A 21,214-nucleotide genomic window follows, 5' to 3' on the forward strand; every position below is an offset into this window, starting at 1 on the left:
CCCGAGGGAGAGGACCGGGAGCCCTCCGAGGTTTCCAAGGCACCCGGCCGGGGCGTGGGGAGCTGCAGGTTCGGGGAAGGGGGCTGATGCAGAATCAGGAAGAACCAAAGGAAAACCTCGGAAACCAGGAAATCCTGGAGCAGCGGTCTCAGAGGTGGAGGAGGGGGTGCCGCAGAGAAGTCAGACTGCCGTGGGTTTGCATCCAGCCTCTGCCAAACACTACGAGACTCTAGGCCAGCAGTTTTCACGGTGTGCCGCAAAGAACTTCTAAAACGTGCAATGCCCGACTGTTCAGTCAGGGCTACTGACCTCTTTTCCTTTAGATTGTCAGAAGAAAACAAACACAAAACAAAAAACAAAACCCGACAACAACCAACACAACAGCAGCTGTCTGGTGTGAATGAATCAAAGCTATACCTACTTTTTTTTTGTTAGAGCAGCAAAAAAACACATATCTTTAGTGTGCTGCAACATTTCAGTTTGTGTGCTATGAGATGAAAAACGGGTGAAAACAGTCTTAGGCAAATCACTAAACCCCTCTGATTCTTGATTTCTTCATCTGTAAAATGGAACAAGTTACAGGGACCTTGCAGAGCTGTTCTGATCATTAGAATGCAGCTCCGCCTGAGATACATTGTAACTGGTAAACGGATATTTGCCACATTAGCTGCTGGAATTAAACAGCCCAGAACAGGACTTGGAGAGGAGAAGGGGCTTGGTGAAGAAGGCTTGTGGAGGAAGCGGGGCTTAGACCCTGCGGACGGATTTGGAGGGGTGGGCAGAGGACTTGCCCTCCTGCCAGACCAGCCATGGACGCAGTCTGGGGGCTGCCCATCTCGGGGGCTGCTCTGAGCTGTACCCACCCATTTTCACCGCCCGGGGGTGTCCACTGGGCTGGGGCCCCGGCACACCCACTGCTCCTCACAGGGCTTCTGGCTTCGGCCCCATCCCCTAGAAGCGTCCGGCCGTTGGAGCAGGGGAAAGACAGACATAGGACACCCAGCAGAGTGGAGGTGGACAAGGTTTATTTTGGTCCTCCAGCACACAGGGCCGGTCCAGCCTCCCTGCCGCCAACAGCCTCCTCCCCGGGCTCCCCGCCCCAGCCGCCACCCACCGGCAGCCTCCCGCGAGGCCGGGCGTCCCCGGGGTGGCCAACAGGACCCGAGGACGCCGGGCGAATGCGACGGACGGTGCGGCGGGCGCCAAAGGGGCAGCAGGCGCGGTGGTGGCGGCGGCGGCCAGAGGGCCACAGGCGGCGGAGACGTGCGCGGAAGTGGCGCGAGGCAAGCGCGTAGACCAGCGGGTTGAGGCAGGAGTTGGCGTAGGCAAGGCAGTGCGAGGCCAGGCGACAGGCGTAGGTGGCCGGGCTGAAGGCGAAGCGGCCGTACCAGAAGCAGAGGATGAGCGTGTGGTGCGGACCCCAGCAGAGCGCGTAGAGCGCCGCCACCGCCAGCATGGCGCGCCCCGCGCGGCCCGTAGCCCTGCGCCTGGCCTCGGCCGCCGCCACGCCCGCGGGGCCCACAGCCGCCCACAGGAAGCGCAGTGTGCGCGCGTAGGCCAGGCTCACCACGGCCACCGGCAGCAGGTAGCCGACGGCGAAGGTGGCCACGTCCAGGGCGCGCCGGCGGGCGTCCTCCCAGGCGGGCACGCAGAGCTCGAGCGCGCCGTAGCGCACCGTGCCGTAGTAGCTGACATACGGCGCGGAGAAGAGCGCTGCCAGCAGCCAGACCAGGCCCACGGCGGCGCGGGCGTTGCGCGGGGTGCGCAAAGCCCGCGAGCGCAGCGGGTGCCGCACAGCCAGGTACCTGCGGGCGGGCGCGGGGTGAGCGCGGGGGGCGGGCGGTTGGCAGCCCGCATCCGCGCCTCCACGGAAACCCCGCGAGGGGCTGTGGGGGTGACCGCTCGACCTGCTTCCCAGGCGGTGGTGACTCAGGGGGTTGAGGGCAAAGTGCTTAGAGCAATGTCTGGAAGCACAGAGAAAAATGACTTGGCTGAGGTTGGAGCTGGAGAACGAGCCCGGATTTGACCCCAACTTTCAAGCCATGACAGCAGGTACGACCACAACCTGGGCCAGGAGTGGGCGGTGATAAAGTCTCTGACTGCATCGGTGTGTTGTGCTTGCCATTCATTTCACACTCGGGAACACTCACCATGTGCCAGGCCCTGTGCCCACACTTGAGACACGGAGATGTTTTGGGGAAGCTCAAGTAGAGTTGGGGGGAGGGCAGGATGGTCCCCGCAAACACGCCCTTGCAGGCGTCCAGAGACGGGGTGGTGATGGTCAGAGAGCTGCTCCTCGCCCCTCTCCATCCCCCTTTGCCATCCCCCTTTCTCTTTCCTAAGCCACTAAGCATCTGCTCAGGTCCTCCCTCCCCAGCCCAGACCCAACCAGGCCCCCGGCACAGCGCACCTGTCCACTGAGACGGCGGCCAGCGTGAAGCTGCTGGCATACATGGTGAGATAGATGAGCAGGTGCACGGCCTTGCAGACGAGGGCCCCAAAGAGCCAGGCGTCCAGCGTGTAGATGGCGGCCTGGAAAGGCACGCAGCACAGGATGAAGCAGAGGTCGGCCACGGCCAGGTTGAGAATGAACAGATCTGTCGTGCTGCCCGGCTCCCGCCACACGCTCGGCCCGGGCCGCAGCATCACGGCCAGCACCAGCCCGTTGCCCACTGTGCCCAGCAGGAAGATGAGGGCGAAGACCACAGGCACTGCCACAGCCCCCATGTTCCCCGGGCTGTTTAGGGACGTGTTCTGGGCATCAGCCATCTCTCCGACAGACAGCCACCTAGGGAAGACAAGCTGGGGTTCTCAGGCAGGGGCTCCCAGCCCCAGTCACTGGACCCCGGGACCTGGTTCCCTCGCCTGCGGCCTGGCTAGGTCTCCTGGGCTAGAAGCTACTAGGGGTGGGAGTAGGCAGCAGAGCCGGAACTTATCACCGAGACCTACTGTGCAAGCTGCTGGCACGGTCACATTGGTGTCTGAGGTGGGTTTCTCAGTTTCCCAGGGGACACCCCCATAGTGTGGAGTGTGAAGGGCTGGTTAGGGAGGTGAGGGACCTCCAACCAGTGATGCAGATAAAGACACAGGCAGAGTTGGGTGAGGACCTGGTGGGGGGGAGGGGAGGGGCACTCCGACCTCAGGAGTGGGTATATTTTCTTCTCAGTGAGGGTCTGAAGTTCAGGGAAGACTCTTGGACGGGGGTCAAAGTCAGTGAAAGGAGGGTGACACCCCTGCGTTACTGGAGAGTCCAGCTTAGGGACAGCCTCACCGCAGCACCCCTGGAAAACCGTACAGGTCCCTCTCTGGCCCCTTTTTGCACTTGAGAGGAAATCGAGGCTCAGAGAGGGGACATGGAAGGCTGAAGATCACACTCCGAGGGGCAGACCGGGGCCGTTGCCACCCTGGCACTCTGACTCCAGTTGGAGTCCTCCTCTGAGAGCCTGTGTGTAACAGGTGGTGCTGTGTTGAGCTGCCTGTGTGCGTGCGTGCGTGTGCATCCGTGAAAGCTGAGACCACCCTCATGCCTGCCCCACCCCACAGCCCACATCAGGTACCCCCTGTGGGTCCCCCGAAGCCTGGGACCTCTAGGTTGGTGGGACAAATTCAGGGCAAGGGGGTCAGGCAGGGCAGAGGGAAGAAAAGATTCATAGGCTCCCCTCCCCCAGCACCCAGCACGCAGAGACCCTCCCAAGTGCAAGATGGGCAACACCCACCTCAGTCCTGGGCCCTGGGCCCCCTGCTTGATCCTGGGTAAACCGTCAGGCTGAGGCTGCCTCCTGGCTCAGCGGCCACCCCTTGGTGCCTCCCTGCAGGTTTGCCTCTCACTTCCCCCTCTTCTCCTTTAAGGCCCCTCCTCTGCTGCGCTGGACTCGGGCGGTCCCTCCAGAGCGCCCACTGGCCGCCTCCTCCTCCGCCTCAGCCCCTGATCTTCCCCAGGTGGCATGCTCTTCTGCCTGGCTCTCTGCCTCTGCGTTGCTTCTGTCTCTTTCCGCAGTGAGTAACCCATTGATCTCTCTGAGATCGCTTTGTAGTTAACCCCTCTGTGCCCAGGGCCCATCCCATCCTTGGCACTCCAACCTCCTGTGGCCCTGCCCATCCTGCCCTCTCCTGCTCCAATCCAAATTCAGAAAGGATGCCCAGCCCTGGCTGGTGTGGCTTTAGTGGATCGAGTGCTGGCTGTGAACTGAAAGGTTGCTGGTTCCATTCCCAGTCAGGGCATGTGCCTGGGTTGCGGGTCAGGTCCTCAACTTGGGGTGTGTGAGAGGCAACTGAACTGATGGAACTCATATATTAATGTTTCTCTCCCTCCCTTCTCTCTAAAAATAAGGAAAACATTTTTATTTTTGTAAAAGAAAGGATTGCTAGTCTTGAATGGGGTGCCCTAGGCTAAGAAACCAGGGTGAGTCCTTTTTCTGCAGACTTTATACCGCACCCCTCCCCCAGGCCCTGAGAGCCGAGACCTATCAGCTTCCCTGAGCTTTGCACACGGCTTCGGTCCAGCTGGACAATGGAGAGCTTCTGTACCCACCAAGTCTGGCTTTAGGCCAAAGGCAATGGGGAACTAGTGAATGTTCTAGAGCAGAGTCAGGACCTGATCAGTTATTTTGGAATTAGTTTATTATGGCTCGGGGTGGACCGATTTAACGAGTGACCGCCAGGAGCCTCTTTTCCAGGCAGCAGCCAAAGAGCTGATGGTGAATGGCTGACTCGGTCAGGGGTTCTGACCTGACCACTTGGAGAAGTGCACCACACGGCCAAAGAGTTGGAGGCGAACACCTAGGCAGCCAGGAGCACTGGGTTTAGCGACGAATGTCGAGGGGGCAGAAGGCAGACTGCAAGGAGTTAAGGGAGAGAAGAGGTGCTAGGGACTGCACATGGAGTCCTTCTAGAAGCTGGGAGGGTGGAAAGAATGTCAAAGGGGAAGTCTGGGGAAGTAAGGATAGTTGAGGGGATGCTCATGAAGCCCAGACTTGCATGTGAGGCTGGAGCAGCTAGTGAACTCTCTAGGGCCAGTCCCTCGCAGGCTCCCGGGACCTCTGTCAGTGCGCAGAAGTGCTCATCAAGCCTGGTGCCCCTCACCCCAGGCACAGAGCATCCTCCGCTTCTGGAAGCCGAGACTCACTAAATTGAAGATATTAGGGCTCATACCTGGACTCTCCAAATCTGAATTCAGAGCTATCAGATTGGATGAAGGAATCAGAACAACAGAATCTTATGATCACTGAAAAGCAGAATTATAGGTATGGTGGGATTTTAGACTCACTGATGGAGGTCCACCCTTTCTGAAAGTGACACACCGACAGACTGCCAGAAGCTCAGACACACCAACATGTCATGCCTGCACCCTGAAAGCCTCTGAGGTCTCTGACATGCTGTCCCGCCTCCCCGTGGGGGCCCCAGTGCGAGAGGCCCCTCCTCGCCCGTAGCTGGGTCCTGGCAGCACTGGAGGGACTCCCAGTAGCCGCAGGCCGAGCAGCTCTGAGAGCAGATGCAGAGGGAAGGAGGCGACCCCAGAAGGCCCAACCTGGGGTGGGCAGGAAGGGTGTGTTGTTATGCCCCAGTGCCAGCAGGCCCCGGGGCCCCCTGCTCCCTTTGCTGCAAATGCTGCTCCCGGTGGCCACAACTTGAACCTCGTGCCCAACTCGGGAGACACGGATTGTGCGCCCTGAGAACAGTACCCCCAGCCCCTGGTCCCACAGTGTGCAGAAGTGCGAGTGATCCATGGCCAGCCCTCTAGTTTGTCATGGATATGGACCACTACCAGTATGTGCCCGAGCCCAGGCATGTGCAACTGGAACTGCTGCTGCCCCGGATGGCACCTCCTAGGACCCCTTCTGGGTGGCCGTGGACCAGGGCCAGCACCCCTCCGTACCTGGTCAACCACGCATGGCACGACCACGGCCAGGCCCAGGATGTCGAGTCGCTGCTCACTGGGGAGTGCCTGCTGCCACCGGCAGCGCACACTGTGCCACTGCCCAGTGGGCCTGGGCCAGGTGCTCTGGCTTCGCTGGGTGGGTGGGGCACACTGTGGTCGTGGCTGCCAGGTGTGACCTGCTGGCCCATGCGGCCCTCACACGTCAAGCTGCGCTCGGTACTGGTGTCAGATCCTGTGCCTTCGCTGCTGCCACAGTGCGCCTGGCACCGGGGGCCCCACCTTGGGGGTGGCTACACACACGCGTTCCTGTGCTTGATGTGGCTGCAGCAGCCCCTCCCCCTGGCGACATCCCCCAGCCTCAAGCTCTTCCAGATCACAGGCGAGGATGTCCAGAATCCCAGAGTCAAGATCCTGTAGGACTGGCCCTGACTGGTGTGGCTCAATGGGCTGGCCATCATCCTGCAGACTGAGGCCGCAGGTTCGACTCCGGTCAGGGCACACGTTGGGTTGTAGGTGAGGTCCCAAGTTGGGGCGTTCGAGACGAAACCTCACACATCAATGTCTCCCTCCCTCCCTCCCCCTCTCTCTGACAATAAAATCTTTTTCATTTGCAGGATTAGGCTGGAGCTCAACCAGATTGTTCAACCAAGATTCCCAAGAAAGGGGGAGGGCTGGGGATATGGGCGCTGGAGACCTTGTCCTAGTTCCCCGATGTTAATAAGGGCCCTTTTCATCCCGCTCTACCCCCAGCAAACTGCGAGAGCTTCCCAAGGCCACTCTGCTGAGGCTGGGGCTATGGTGACTCAGAAGCTGCCCCCTGCCCCCACCGGGTGCCTGTGAGACTGAGTGGGGAGGGCAGCGGAGAGGGGCTAGGGGAAGTGACTGTGGGAAGGGGGTTGCCACCTCCAGTGGAGGCGCAGCAAGTCATTGTGGGGGACAAGGGTGGATAGGGCTTTCACAGCAGCCAATCAGCCTGGAAGGCCGTGGCTGTAGAATTGCTCAAATGGCGAGCCCAAGGCCAGAAGTCTGGAGGGGTGGGGCCGGAGGGGCCGGAGCTGCTGGAGTCTGAGCTCGCTGCGCCCCCTGGCGGCTTGCCATGAGGCCAGCAGGCCTGGGGTTGACAGAGCTGGAAAAGCCTCAGACATTAAGAAAACATCCACGCCTGGTACAGTGTGGCACATGCTGAGGCACACACTAGGGATAGAGATGGCCTAGTGTGTGCCACAGGCTTAGGGACAAAGTGGGATAGAACACAGGTTTCCGGACTGGCAGGGGCCTCCCCAAGAGTGACCCACACTTTGCTTTGGGGCCTGAATCCTCTGCCTCTCTTCCAAACATGGGTATGGATGCCCAGCCCCTTCTTATCCGGGCGGCTGTGGACCACCCTTTATTCAGAGAGCAGGACACAAGGTGTTCCCCAGGGCTACACTCCGGAGGCAGCAGAGTGGGAGGTGGCGGCGAGGGACAGGGCCTGCAGAGCTGGTGCTCAGCTCCCTCTGCAGCAGCACAGACTCCAGCTGAGCCAGGGGACAGCCCTGCTATATCAGCCCCGCAGCCTGGGTCTCATCTTAATTTGGATGAGTTAGTCAGCTCCAACGTCTGCTATAGCTTTCCAGAGCCTGCCGTCATGGCTGCAGCTCCTACCTGCTCTTTCGGCCGATCACAGAGCAGGGGAACTGCTCATAAAGAATAAAGCAACGCATCACAGCCAATTTCCACAGTTGTTTCACACTCCCGGTCACAGGCATAGGCCTTGCCCCAGCCCAGCCAGAGGATTCTGACAGGGCTCAGAGCCTCTGGCCCGGGCTGATGATCAAAGGCCCTCTGTGTTGCCATGGAGAGAGGGGGACCTTGGCTCTGCTCGTCACTATCCAGGGCTCAGGGCAATGCCCCGTGCAGCCGCCCCACCTCCGCAAAGGCCTCCACGCAGCGGTCGATGTCTTCCTCAGTGTGCACTGCAGAGATCTGCACCCGGATCCTGGCCTTGCCCTGGGGGACCACGGGGTAGCTGAACCCGATGACAAAGATGCCTGAGAAAGCAGAGAGGGTCAACCTGGGGCCCTCAGAGCAGAGCAGGCTTTGGGCATGACACACAGCCCTCACTTCCCTAGGGCCACGGAGGCCGAGGGAGCTGCCCTCGGCCTCTCAGACCGGGTGGTCTCTCAACCATGGACTACCTCATGGCCCAGGTCTCTCAGTGTGGACAGCTGGCCTAAAAAGGGCAGTGGGGGTGTGTTTTGTCTTGAAGGGTGTTTGCTGGTTTCTGTTCTGAAAGAGCTGCATTTAATACCAGTCTTTGTAGGGGCGTTCCTCACAAGCCCTGCTACTCAGAGCGATCACCATGCGGCCTGGTTTAGAAGAATAATGCAGAAAGGATATTAAGTGGGATCTGCAGACGTTTCATGATTATTTCTGATTTACATTTCTCATCGTTCATAAGCTGATGGCCGTTTATGAAAGATACTGGGAGTTGGAGGATATCACCGCAACCCAACTGGAAGAATTACCCAGGTGTTTCATTAACAAGGGTCAACTTAATACCTTAGTAACAGAGTAACCAAAAGACACGGTATCAGTGTGATCTTATATTAAACCAGGACCTTTGGGCCTTTTTAAAGTCTCTTGAACATTTTTAAGTAGAAATAAATTCTGGCTTTAAAAACAAATAAATAAATAAAGAGTCGAGGAGCAATAAGGGGGAGTATTCGCAGTCTAGTTGGGTCCCCGCTGTTCTCTCTCAGGCCGCATACCCAGTCCCTTGCCCGGGCCTCCTCACCTCTCTTTAGCATGTCATCCGCCATGCAAGAGGCCAGCCGGGCGTCACCCAGCATCACGGGGCAGATGGGGTGACTGGCTCCCGAGATGGTGAAGCCAGCAGCCTCCATCTTACTGCGGAACCTGTGGGCACAAGCTGAGTGTTACAGGTCGCTGGGGGGCTGTGGACCATTCACACCTGCTCCTGATAGACACATGACCCAAGATCTGTGCCCGAATTGCAGAAGGAACCAGCAAGACAGAGATGCAGACCCAGAAAGTCAGGTGGAGGAACAAGCAGACCAAAGAGCGAGGTGGAAAAACAGAAGAGTCAGGAAGACAGGGGGTCATTCGCAGAGACGTGCCAGGAAATGGACGGAAGAGGCCAAGCTGAGTCCCAGTGCAGCCTGCTGAGCACACGAACTGGCAGAGGCAGAACCTGTAGGCCTGGGCTGGGCAGCCACACAGGGGTGGGCCGCGGCAGCTCCCTCCACCCTAGCCTTTCCCACCCGCGCCAGGGACTACACCGCTGGGTCTTGGCTGCCATAGACTGAACGATGGCGTTGCTCTCCATGAGCAGGTCCAGGGCCTTGGAGGCACAGCCGACAACGGCAGGTGGCAGGCTATTGGAGAAGAGGTAGGGCCGGGCACGCTGCCGCAGCAGGGACACCAGGGGCCCAGGCCCTGTCGTGTAGCCCCCTGAGAACGAGAGGGGGGTAGGGGTAGTCAGGAGCCAGAGCCCACCCTGCCCACCCAAGAGGGCAGAAAATACACAGGTCTGCCCTCTTGTCTGCAGTCCCAGGCCCTGCATGTGGGTAAGGGGACCCCAGTGGCACAACCCTGCAGGCACCTGACGCTCCGCCCAGCGCCTTCCCCAGTGTGGAGTTGATGATGGTGACCTGGTCCATCACACCCAGCAGCTCATCTGTGCCCCTGCAAGGAAAGCTGCCACTGCCACCACAGGCTGCCTGAGTGCCCGGCAGTCACCGGCTGAGCTGAGGCTGGCCTCCTGGTTTCCCACCCTACCCTTAGCAGCCCAACCCAAGGCCTCAGGTGCCACATGCTCCCACCGTCCTGTGGCCCCCAGGAAGCCAGTGGCATGACATTCGTCCACAAAGACCAGGGCACCGTATCGAGATGCGAGGTGGCAGATCTCCTGCAGGGGTGCAATGTCGCCATCCATGGAAAAGGCCCCATCAGTGGCCACCAGGCGCAGTCGGTGCTTCTGCAGGGGAGGCAAGGACTGGTGGTGGTCGGTGTGACACGCTGGCGCAGCCACCCACCTTCTGTGCTGTTTGGGGCTCTAAGAGCTCCCCTTGCCCAGTGCCAGGCACAGGGGTGGGCACGTAAGTGCTACTGCACTGGGACTGGAACATCTTCTGCCTCATCCCTGCCTTTCTGAGCCCTACTCATCTCTTCCAGGGCAGTCTGGAGCTGCGCTTAGCCCCGGGCAGTGAGGATGCTCTCAGTGCCCCCTCAGAGGGCAGCGTGGGGTGGGGCCTGTTATTTCCATGAGTGGATCCTGCCATTACGCCTACTAAGAGCCTGCCCACACACAAGGTGCCCAGGCGGCATGGTGAAATGGAAAACACCTCTGGGTCTGAGGGATCCATGTTCAAATCTTGGCTGTTTCAAACTCCTGGGCTATTTTGAGTGCAGACTTGGCCTGCGGAGGCTGAGGATAAACCCAGTCCTCGCCCCACCTGGGCCTCCTGCAGCTTGGTCTCTAGATCAGCCATGTCCAGATGGCGGTAGCGGTACTTATGGGCCTTGCAAAGACGGATGCCATCGATGATGGAGGCGTGGTTGAGCTCATCTGATAGAACTGCATCCTCTGGGGTCAGCAGGGCCTGGGGGAAGGCAGACGGAGTACAGACATCGGCCAAACACCTGGTGGTCCTCCCTCTTCTATGACTCAGCCCCCGAGTCCGAATTTCACTACCAACCAGAACATTCCTCTGGGCGGGGAGGCTAGGAGCCCTCTACCTCTACCTGGGTCCCCAGAGCCCCAGGGCTGGGCTGAGCCAGGACCCTGCTCTCATGAGAACAGGCGAGGATGTGTTTGGAGAGTGCCTAGCCCCTGCCACTCCCAGCCATCCAGGTGAGGTGGGTTAGCCCCCAGTACTCGGGAAGATGGCCTCCTTGCAAGCCTCAGGGTTCTTCCTGGAGCACCTACCTGGCCCAACCTGACACCTGTAAGAAACGATCACTGGAGCCTCGAGCCACGGCGTTGGCATCCTGCCAGGCCCTCTGGACTGCCCACTCCTCCAGCAGCCTAGCAGGCTTCACCAGCTCCCACCCACGGCCCCCACACACCTCAAAGAGGCCAGTGTTGGCATCAAAACAGCTGGGATAAAGAACAGCGTCCTCCCGCTGGTGGAAGCGGGCTATCTTTGCTTCTAGATCCTTGTGGATGCTCTGAAGGAAGCGAGTGGGACAGGTGTTAATGCCTGCAGAGTCACATGGGATAAGTCCTGGGGACAGAGGCTTAGAAGGCCACAGACACACCCAGCCGAGAAGGCCGGTGGCCTTGCCCCTTCCCTCCTTTCTTCACCACAGGTGTTCTTCAGGGCCAGCAGGAGCCCAGCAGATGGTTCTCATGGAACAACTAGGGGCTTTCTAGCTGTCCCTTCCTGTTTGGTTCTTCTTTTTGCAATGGGGGTCAGAGAGTGAAACTATGGGGACTGATGGCAAAAGAAGGCGTGTCTTCCTGATACCAAACTAAGTGTCTTGTTCGACTGTTTTATGGCAGAGGGTTACAGAAGTAACTCTAAGTGGACTCTAGATTCTTAGATTTGAAAGCTGTCCAGTCTGGGTGAGGATTTCGCTGGAAAGTGCCCTGGCTGGAAGTCGGCAGTTCCACCATTCATTTCATCCTCCCATTTCTGAAAGTCCCACAGGCGGTCAGGAGCATGGACTAGTGAGCCAAGCCACCTGGGTTCACACGGAACTCTGGCAGCCTGTGTGCCCTGAAGCCAGTCACTCCAATCCCCTGGGCCTCCAAGTCCTCAACCCTTTAACAGGGACAAAATCAGCACGTATCTCTTAGGATTGTTATGAGTACGAACAAATTAATCCTTATAATGTTCTTAAAACAGCACCGGACACAGAATAAGCACTTTAAAAAGTTTCATGTTTATATTGGTTTATTTTGTTACATTTACAAAACAATAACCAGCATTCATTGAGCATCCCTACGTGTCAAGTGCTGTTCTAAGCATTTTTACTCGTGTTAACTCTGCCCTGGGATGGGATGGGATGGGATGGGCTGAGCTGGCTAAGGCAGCCTTGCTGACTGTGGGAAGCAGACAGCTGGGGTCAGTGCCCAACGCTGGGGACAAGGCCCCGCTCTACCCACCCCCACCCCCTCACAACCCCCGCTGGGTACCTGGGTCCCACAGATGAAGCGAACAGAGCTGAGGCCAGCTCCAAACTCCTCCAGGGCCTGCAGACCTGCCTGGATGACCTCGGGGTGGCTGCTCAGGCCCAGGTAGTTGTTGGCACAGAAGTTAAGGATTCCTGAGGTGGAGGGAACAGACACAGCAGCTCAAGGCCCTAAGGAAAGGCCTGGAAAGGTGCCAGGCCCTGGTGACCCAGAAAATACATGAACCCAGATTCACCCTTGAGGAGGCAACAATCACACAGAATGACCCTTCTGGGGCAGAGGCCGGGACGAGGATCTGGGGGCCCCTGGGAGGCACCGGCTACAGGAGAGAAAAGGTCAGGAAAGGACACTCATGGTGGCACCTTGAAGAGTAAGAAAATTAAACTCTGGCTCTGAATCACATTCCCCCCAAAGGAACAACCCAGCCCTGCCTCGCAGGCCTGAGGACCACTAGCAACCCATCATCCGGGCCTTGGTTTCCCCCTGGGTAAGAGGGCTTCCCACTGTGGTCCTAGAACTCCACAGTTAACTCTGCTGCTTGGTATAGAATCACAGGCCCCAAAGCGGGGGCCTCTGAGGCCTGGACTATGAATTACAAAGCCTAAAGAGAACACAGCTGACCCAAGGAAGAAACGGAGGCCTGAGAAGGAAGGTTTACTCAGCCCAGGAAAGGCACACGCAAGATGAGTACTGCGGTCTCCTAATTTCCCATCTTTTTGGCCTGCTCCAAGCTTCCCCCGAGGGGAGGTAGAGATTTCCTGGGACCTCAATTTTACAATTGAGTGCCACAGCACTAAATTGTATTCCATGCCTACTTCCTGGGCAGAAGACGGCGGTGGGGACCTTTGTAACCAGCACCCATTTGGGACCTGGCACAGACAAAGGGGCAGTGACTGCTGGTTAGACAGGAATGAGACCAGCTGTGCCAATTCATGGTGTGATTCCTGCAGCACTCCACCAGTCCCTTGCTCAGTGATGTTGGCCTCTCAGGCTCATTCATTAGCTGGCCTTCCAGCTCCAATACACCAGAGGCCTGCACCAAAGCCCAGCTCTGCCTGCAGCTGGCTGGGGGCTTTGGGGCCCCTCACTTCACACCTATGAGCCTTTTCGTTTGTAAAGTGCAATTAGTCATTTCAACGTTTGGAGGTTTGCAAGAGTCCACATGCAGCAGTTAGGGGCGCACACAAGACAGCAGCACCAGAAATGTAGAGTTTCTTGCTGTGTCTTCCCATCACCCTTCTTGAAGGGACCCAGCTGGGTTTGTCTTTTTTTCTCACGTTCTCCCAGGGTTGGGCCTCTCCCTCCCTGCCTTCTGAGGCAAACAGGTGCTCAAGGGCAAATCACCTCCCTTCAGGGAAACGGGTTTAACCAGGTTAGCAGGCCACGTGGTAGTCCTGCTAGCTGGAAAAGGGGCCAGTGGCTACGTGTGCAGGGGGTCTCGCCTCCCACTGCCTCCAGAACCTCCGTTCAGCTACAGCCTCAGAACCGCCCTCTAACACCCGGCCACGTCCGATGACTCCCGGGAGGGGGAGTTACCTTCGGAGACGCCGTCAACGTGGATGCGCGGCCCCTGGCGCGACGTGATGACCCGCTCACTCTTCCAGGTGCCAGCCCCGCGGATCCCTTCCAGCTGCTCTTCCAATATGCCACGCAGCTGCGCCAGCGCTGAGTGCGCGCGGCGGCTGCCGGGGGCTCGGGAGAGCGCGGCGCGAACAGAGCCGGCCCACATCACGCTCACCTCATTTACCTCGCGCGAGGGCGACTGCTTGTCCCACTGCACAGCAAACCGCGACCTGGTCACGTGGCTGGGGGCTGGGTCCCGCCAGCCAATCAGAGCAAGAGGAGCTCCCTGGAAGGCATGCAAAGGCGGGCCCATGGGCAGGTGGGCGGGGCCGGGCAGGAGGCGCAGCGGACGAAAGTGGATTGATTTGTAAGTTGAGACTGGAGAGGTCCGTGAAGGGGAAAAGGGAGGCAACGAGGCAGGGCCCAGCCCATCGGACCCCAGAGCCCATTCCCATCCCCTGCCTACACACCCATCTCGGTAAAAGGGTGCTCTGGGTCCCAAAGGCAGCAGTCGGAGGCACGTTCTATCCCCTCCAGCCCCAAGGTTTGTTTCTGCGGAGCTCTTGGAACGTTCCCTCCCTTCTCAGGTGCAAACGCTCCCCGATTTCCCCCTACTAGTCGTCCGATTGCTCTGCCTTCTAGTCTTATAAGTGAGGAAAAACTGCCCAGATTTTGTCCTTTTTCAGTTTTTATTTTAAAGTTTTAAAATTACAAAGACAGCAAATTCTTCCCGGCACGAATAACACTTTTTTTTTTTTTTTTTTACAAAAAAAGGGGGGAGGGTTACGACGCGCAATCGCGTGCTTTCCTATATTATGAGGAAAACGACTGTACAGGTTTTTTTCTCCCAGCTCCCGGGTGTGAAACTAAAGTGCTAGCTCTAGATAGGTATATACACATTTACACGCACATACACAGACCTAGCTCTGTAAAACTACTTAGCGATTGAAAAACGACTGCAGTATGTCTTACTGTCCACTCCCCGCCCACTACCCCTCCCCCATCTACCACTACTTAGAAAATACTCAGAAATAAGAGGTCGGGAAGTTTTTAAGTGGCGGTGGCAGTGCTGGAGACTCTCCAGACCACCAGAGCCACCTCTTGTACAGGAGGAACCAAAAACCAGGGGAATACAATCCAATTGCGTGGAAAAACCCAAGTTTCAACAGGGCTCACTGAGGCACTTGGCTGACTGACTCCCCACCCTTCCCCCAAAGTTTCCACTCCCATAACAGGAGACTTTCCGAAGCCACAAAGACCCCCCCCCCCCCCCATGGCTAGTTTCCAGCTGAGAGAAGCCACAGATTCTCAGACCAGCTGTCATTCTGACACCCCCTCCCTTCCCCAGGACAATAGGGAGGCCACAGGGACTAACAAAAGTGTGAAACTGCACTTGGATTCCCGCCCCCCCCCCCCACTGCTCACCCCATTGGGAGGTGGAAGTCAGCCCAGAGGGTGTATTCCACCTCCCTACTTGGTGTCCAGCTGCTGCCACCCCTCTCCTCCCCAACAAGGTTCTGAAACTCACATGGGCTCTTCAACTTAAAGCTCACTTGTCTTAAAAGATACTCCTACAAACCTTACAATTCCTGGGCTCCCTCTCTCAACTAGCCAGAATAAACTGCCTTCTGGATTTTCCCCCTTTCACCTTCATATCGACAAACCATCCAACTAAACAAAACATACCAACCCACCCCAAACCCTAAGTAGATTAATAACAAATTACCAGAACAAAATATTTCTCATCACTACAGAGATGAGATTGTTTTTGCTGTCCTTGCACGACTGGTTAAAGAAAAATGAACTATTTCCTAATTTCTGAGGAATCCAAATTCTGTCTCCCATATAGTCAGAATACAAAGGGGCAAGGGATTGCAGATGAGGAATAAGAGAAGGAAAAAAGTATTTACAGAAAATAAGGAGACAGGCAGGAGTGTCCACAAGAAAGGCTTCACTGTCACTTCTTCTTGTTGGCCCTCTTGGCACTGGACTTGGCTTTGGGTTTCACTGGTTTGGCCTTCTTAGGCTTGGATGCCTTTACTGGCTTGGCCTTGACAGTCTTGGGTTTTTTGGTTTTCTTGGGCGTGGCAGCCGGCTTCTTCTTGGCCTTCTTGACTGGGGTTGCTTTGGGCTTCTTGCTGGGGGCTTTGGAGGCTGCCTTCTTGGGTTTGGCTGCCTTCTTTGGCGTGGCCACCTTCTTGACTTCCTTCTTCGTTTTCTTGAAGGCCACTGACCTTTTAGGCTCATCGCTCTTGGCCAGCCGGAAGGACCCCGAAGCACCCACTCCTTTGGTCTGCTTGAGGACCCCGGTAGTAACTAGGCGCTTGATGGACAACTTGATCTGCGAGTCGGCGTTCTCGCCCACCTTGTAGTGGCTCTTGATGTACTTCTGGATGGACTGGCGAGAGGAACCAGCGCGGTTCTTCTCCGCCTGGATGGCAGCCACGATCATGTCTGAGTACTTGGGGTGGTCTGTGGACTTCTTGGAAGCCTTGGCCCGCTTGGGCTTGGCTGCAGGAGTAGACGTGGAGTTTTCAGTCATGCTGGGCCGCCTGGTCTTGCTGTTGAAGAAGGTGCCTTCAAAAGGGCCAGCACCCGTCGGAGGCCAAGCAAAGCCTGACTCGGGATCGGCTTTCGCGTCCCTGACTCTCAGGCCAGTCCCAAAGCCTGGCTCTCTGGGACCTGGCTCGCGTCGCGGGAGGATTCACCGGGCCGGTTCTGCGTGCCCAGCCCCGCCGGACGGTCTGTTTCTGTGTGCGGCTGCGACTCTGGCCCTGGCTTTGGTGCTGGCTTTGGTGCTGGCTTTGGCGCTGGCTCTGACACCGCCTCCGCTGCCTCTCTTTTTCCCAGCTCCGCGTCTGGCGCTCAGGCGGCGCATCCGGGTATTTAGCGGCGGCGGGCGGACCGCGGTGAGGACAGGGCTGCTGGCTGCCTGCTCCCGGCCCGGAATGGCGCTGCGCCGCCGCCATCTGTGTTTCTTCCGCCGAGCAAATCCGACCTTTCTCCCCGCCCCGGGCCTTCCCGCTCCCCGCCGCCGCCCGGGGTCGCTGCCCGGCTCCCTGGGCTCCCCCGCCAGGCGGCCTGCCGGCCGGACCGCCGCCCCCCGAGCTCGCCAGGCGCCCCAAACGGCGCTGAGGACCGCTGGGGTGCCGGCACATTTCCCCTTTGCTGGGGGCTGGCTCTGTGGGGCCGGGGAGCCCCGGTGCGGAAAACCCCCCGTAGCAAAGCTCCCCCCCTGGTGCTACCGGGGACACCGCTCCCGGCCCCCTGCGGGGTCCCCCAGCCCGGCGGAGTGGCCAGAAAGCGGCCCCAACTAACACACGCGGCCCCGAGACGGGCGACTCCCAGCCGGGCCGAGCCGGGACAGGGGGGAGGGGTCGCTCCCCCAGGGTCCGGTCACCTCTCGGGGGTCATCCCGCCACCGGGCTCCCCGCACCTCTAACCCCTCTCTGTCCATTGGGCCCCTAAGCAAACTTTCCTTGGAAGAGTTGTAAGGGGACTTTCAAACTTTGTCCCTTCCCCCTCCTCTATGGGCTCCCCCCCAGCGGGCCCCCTGACCTCTGCAGTGGAGATTCTCTCCTGAGACCGAACCCCCAATGCTTCCAGGGTCCCCTGAGGCAGTGAGGAGGGGTCTCCCTAGTCCCCTGCGGTCCTTAAAGACCCCCACATCTCCCGTATATCCTAACATGGAATTCATTTATATGCCATCCTCAGCCTAGGAGTTTGGGGGTGTTACAGACAAAGCTCGCTGCCCCCACCCCTGAGGCCCAGCCTGGGGGTCCAGTCGCCGTCCCAAGGACCCTCCAAGACGGGGGTCTCAGAGGCTGAGGACCACATTGAAGGAACTGCCCCACAGGCTCTCACCAGAGGCTGTCCTGGGGGCCCCTGGGATGAAGAAAGCTCTGAGTGCCTTAGAACTTCGGAAAACAGGGCTCTGGGGGAGAGGTCGAGGAAGGGGGTCTCGTTCCTTGGGCACTAACTAATCCTCGGGAAGTGTGTGGTCGTTAAGGGAACCCGGGCCGGGACCACCGCCATTTTGCTGGGAGGATGCAATGCCTTTGTTAAAATGTGAACATCTTTTCCTGTACTTGGCAGGTATGGATGAGACAAATATGGGGCGCCACCGTCTTTAGGGAGTCTGGAGGGGCTCTGAGGGGATTTAGGGGCCCTCAGGCCAGCAGAAGGGACCCCAGAACTCCTGGGACAGAGCACCTTTTTTGCAACAGACATCCTACTTATATGCAGGGTCCCGCTTGGCAGGGGCCCTGGCTTGAGATTCTGGGATGCTCGCTCCCTAAGCCACATCCCACAACAAGCCCGCTTTTATTGCCTAAGCAGAAGCCCATCATTCATTTCAAACAATACCCTGGGACCCTGGGGCGGTGGTGGGGGAGTGGTATGGGGGGATTATAGCTGGTCAAAATGATGAACGTGTCTCCTGTACTGCCCGGGAGCTGTTTGCAGACACTGGCTGTGGAGAAGGTTGGAGGGTTTAGGTGCGGGTCAGGGTCTTAGTAGGGATAGAGGGGAGGGAGGAAAGGGCTCATACTGGACTTGGGTGTCTCTGAGGCCAGGGAAATAAATGGGTTCCCCACCCCCACCCCAAGGGATGGATTAATCCAAATGATTGGGGGAAGGAGGGGGGAGACCCGAGACTTGGTGTCAGATGCCTTCTCTCTAGGCTTCTCTTGGTGGCGCAGGTGGGGAAGGGAAGCATGAAGGGCCAGGTCAGTTCAAAAGGTTAAGTTCTTATTTGTTGATATCCATTACCCGGAAGTTTCCTGATTTGAAAACCCAACATTCTGGTGGGTTTGTGTTGGTTAGTTTGAAAGACAATTCTCCAGTTCCCACTAAGGTCTGGATGGGGAAATAGGTGTCCAAATAGACATCCCCAAGTCCCAGACCTTCCAACCCTGCGCTTTCGGAGGCGTGTCACGCTCCCCCCTCCCCTCACCTCTGTGCACTTCTTAGAATCGGTACTGGGTGAATCCAATGACACAATGATGAAATAATTTTATTTACACAGCACATTACAGTTTGCAAAGTGCTCTCCGCACGTTTCTTGATTCTTTGCACCTCCAGCCTGGGGAGGCAAGCAACATGATTACCACCCCCGTTACCCGCCCCTTTCCTATAGAGGCCGAGGAACTCGTTAGGATGCAGGGGTGGGGAGGACGGGGAGGAGGGTGGCTCACCGTGAGGTTTAGCTTCTTCAGCTTTTTGCGGTCACATCCCTATCCCCGCCCATCCCAAGGACCTGTACATTCTCTCCCGGAGCTAAAGCCAGAAACGGGACGGAGGGGTCGCGGGTGCCTCCCGCCTGGTGGCAGAATTCGCCGCACGTACCCCTGTTCAGGAAAATTGAGGGGAGGGGTGGGGACGGTCCGGAAGAGGTTCCTCCAGAGTTGGGTGCAGAGTCCGAGGCCGAGGAGGGCAAGATGAGGAGAGGCTGCCTCCAGATTAGCTTGGCCGCACCTCGCCTCTGCAGACCCTGGGGGCTCCCTGATTCCCCCACTCGGGCACCTGGAAGGCTGCTCTGCGGACCCTATTTATGGATCGAAGAGCCGTTTTCTCGCCGGCAGGCGGCGAGCCCTTTAAAATCCCGGAGCCGCAGAGATGCGGGCAACTCCTCCTGGGAAATGTAGTCTCCCGGCGGGCGCCGAGCCCCGCACTGCGCCCCCAGCCCAGGACCCTCGTGAAGCTCCGAACCGCTGGTCCCCCCAGCTCGGGCCTGGGGAAGAGATCAGACATCTTTCTCGTCCAGTCGCGCGCAGAGAGGCCCAAGCCTCCTTGCTGCTTTTTTCACCTGTCAAAAAGGGGGCTCTACCTACTTGTGGGGTCGGGGTGAGATTGAAATGAAGTCCTGTATGGAAAAGTGTAAATCGCATAGAATGCCAGGGGTCATGTTTTTGCTAATGTGTGTGTGTGCAGGCGTCGGCATTTATTGAACCCTTGATCCGTAGCATCTTCATTTTTCAGGGAGAGGGTCTAGAAGGGCTCAAGGACTGTCAGAGGGTGGGGGCAGCCTGCCAGAGGGTGACTGCCAACAGACACCCAAGCCCTGACTCTCCCACCGCGCCACCTGTGGTGTCCTAGACCTTGTAAAATGGCACTTTTTTGGGGTTTTGGAACCCTAAGGAATTCACTTGCTATGTGTCAGATACTGGGATAGGACCTTTTCAAGTTAACCAATCTGAAGCAGTCCTTATGCCAAGGAAACATATGTTGGGGCGACAAATTCTGTTCCCCCGCAGCTCCTAGGTTACTGTTACTGAATACTGCGAGCAACTGCAACTCAGCGATGAGCATTTGTGTGACATTTTACGCATTACTGCTGTTCAGTGGAGGCACTAGGGGGTCGTTTTTCAACTCCATTGTAATCCATGGTGTCACTGTCGTATTGGCCATCCCCTCAATGGCTCCGGGGCTATTACAGGGCCCATGACTGTATTCAGGCTTTTTCTAAGCAGAGAAAATTTTGCCTTGCAGCGTGCCAGGTGAAGCCGGAGAGCTGTGGCTGGCCTCTGCTTTTTACTCTGAGGAGAGGCAGGAGAGGAATAAATCACCCCGTGTACAGTCTCCTGCTGCTGCTGTAACAAATAGCCCCAAACTTGGCGGTCTGAAACAACACGTATTTATTATCTTACAGTTCCAGAGGTCAGTAGTCCAAAATAGGTCTCCCTGGGCTAAAATCAAGGAGTAGACAGGTGTGCGTTCCTTCTGGAAGCTCTAGGAGAAGGATCTGTTTTGTGCGATTTCCAGCTTCCAGAGGCAGCCTGCATTCCTTGGTGGGTGGGCCCTTTCCATCGTAAAAGCTGTCGCCAATCTGCTGAATCTTTTTCATGCTGCCATCTCTCTGGCTCTGACTCTTCCACCCCCCACTTCCCTCATTTAAGGGCCTCCGAGATTCCACGGGACTACCAGGGTGATCTCCCGGCTCAGGTGTCCGTCGGTGCGAGGCCTTAATTCCCCCCTGCCGAGTGGCATAGCATATTTCCAGGTTCCAGGGATCGGGACACGCATCTTCGGGGACCATTGCTCTAAGTCCCACACGCGGTGTGCTCCGTGTGCATCACCAGGCAGGGGCTGGGGCGTGAGCAGCATCCCCCCACACCCGCCGTGACCCTGGTGAGGCCCAGCTCACAGCCTGGGCTGTCCCCGTGCTCTGAGAGATCCCTGGTTGGGCAGAGAGCAGCAGGCAGGGCGGGCGCTTTCCAGTCACCTCGCGGCAGTGTGACTGGTAGGGACGGGGGATATTGTGAAAACCCCTCGGCTGGACTCTGTTATATTCCTTGTGTCCCTAAATACCCATCGCTTTTCCATTTAAATAGTGTAAGTGACACCTAGCCAGGAAGGGGTAAGGGGTAGTCCCCCAGGCAAAGAGTAACCCCAGGACCTTGGTGAGAGAGGAGACCCAGCCCTCCAGGGCGTAGTGTCCATCCCTCTCTAGTAGTGAGGAGATTACTCTGCTGGCCTCTCCTTCTCCCACATCCCCATCCCTCCATTTCCAGGTCTTGCCCCCTTTTCCTCCGGAACCCTGTTCTCCTGTCTGCCTCGTTTTCCCATTGGCCTCACCCCACTCACAGAATGTGAGCCCCAGCTCACACTGTACAACGCAAAGCCCTTCAGCAGTG

At 57.8% G+C, this 21,214-nt stretch overlaps 3 protein-coding genes and 1 long non-coding RNA gene across 6 annotated transcripts; 1 reads left to right on the plus strand and 3 right to left on the minus strand.

The window, feature by feature from the left end:
- Window positions 1-1,024: 1,024 nt before the first annotated feature.
- Window positions 1,025-3,898, minus strand: GALR3 (galanin receptor 3). The gene is made up of 3 exons (XM_037160566.2): window positions 3,717-3,898; window positions 2,411-2,788; window positions 1,025-1,805 (listed from the first exon to the last, which is right to left on the minus strand). Exons 2-3 carry the CDS (start codon window positions 2,767-2,769, stop codon window positions 1,025-1,027), a joined length of 1,140 nt encoding a protein of 379 aa, XP_037016461.2. The 5' UTR covers window positions 2,770-2,788; window positions 3,717-3,898.
- On the plus strand, window positions 1,839-6,555 carry LOC128626901 (uncharacterized). Its single transcript, XR_008391010.1, has 3 exons — window positions 1,839-2,052; window positions 3,850-3,996; window positions 6,493-6,555. It is a non-coding gene; the product is annotated as an uncharacterized LOC128626901 (long non-coding RNA).
- Window positions 4,588-13,865, minus strand: GCAT (glycine C-acetyltransferase). Of its 3 annotated transcripts, none has more exons than XM_037160725.2 (9): window positions 13,554-13,865; window positions 12,021-12,151; window positions 10,949-11,050; window positions 10,336-10,482; window positions 9,703-9,857; window positions 9,483-9,565; window positions 9,160-9,331; window positions 8,655-8,776; window positions 4,588-7,867 (listed from the first exon to the last, which is right to left on the minus strand). In XM_037160725.2, the coding sequence occupies exons 1-9, from the start codon at window positions 13,744-13,746 to the stop codon at window positions 7,824-7,826; spliced, it is 1,149 nt and encodes a 382-aa protein (XP_037016620.2). In that variant the 5' UTR covers window positions 13,747-13,865; the 3' UTR covers window positions 4,588-7,823. The 3 variants fall into 3 exon arrangements, with proteins under 3 accessions (XP_037016620.2, XP_037016621.2, XP_037016619.2); XM_037160724.2 differs by having other exon boundaries at window positions 4,590-7,908; window positions 13,554-13,862; XM_037160726.2 differs by lacking the exon at window positions 9,483-9,565 and having other exon boundaries at window positions 4,589-7,908; window positions 9,761-9,857; window positions 13,554-13,864.
- A 1,376-nt stretch (window positions 13,866-15,241) lies between these two features.
- Window positions 15,242-16,450, minus strand: LOC119060525 (histone H1.0). Its single transcript, XM_037160688.2, has one exon. The coding sequence runs from the start codon at window positions 16,120-16,122 to the stop codon at window positions 15,538-15,540; it is 585 nt and encodes a 194-aa protein (XP_037016583.1). The 5' UTR covers window positions 16,123-16,450; the 3' UTR covers window positions 15,242-15,537.
- Window positions 16,451-21,214: the final 4,764 nt, after the last annotated feature.

The sequence above is a fragment of the Artibeus jamaicensis genome, unplaced genomic scaffold, assembly GCF_021234435.1.
Source record: "Artibeus jamaicensis isolate MK-2021 breed Jamaican fruit bat unplaced genomic scaffold, CSHL_Jam_final contig_233, whole genome shotgun sequence".
Taxonomy (NCBI): domain Eukaryota; kingdom Metazoa; phylum Chordata; class Mammalia; order Chiroptera; family Phyllostomidae; genus Artibeus; species Artibeus jamaicensis.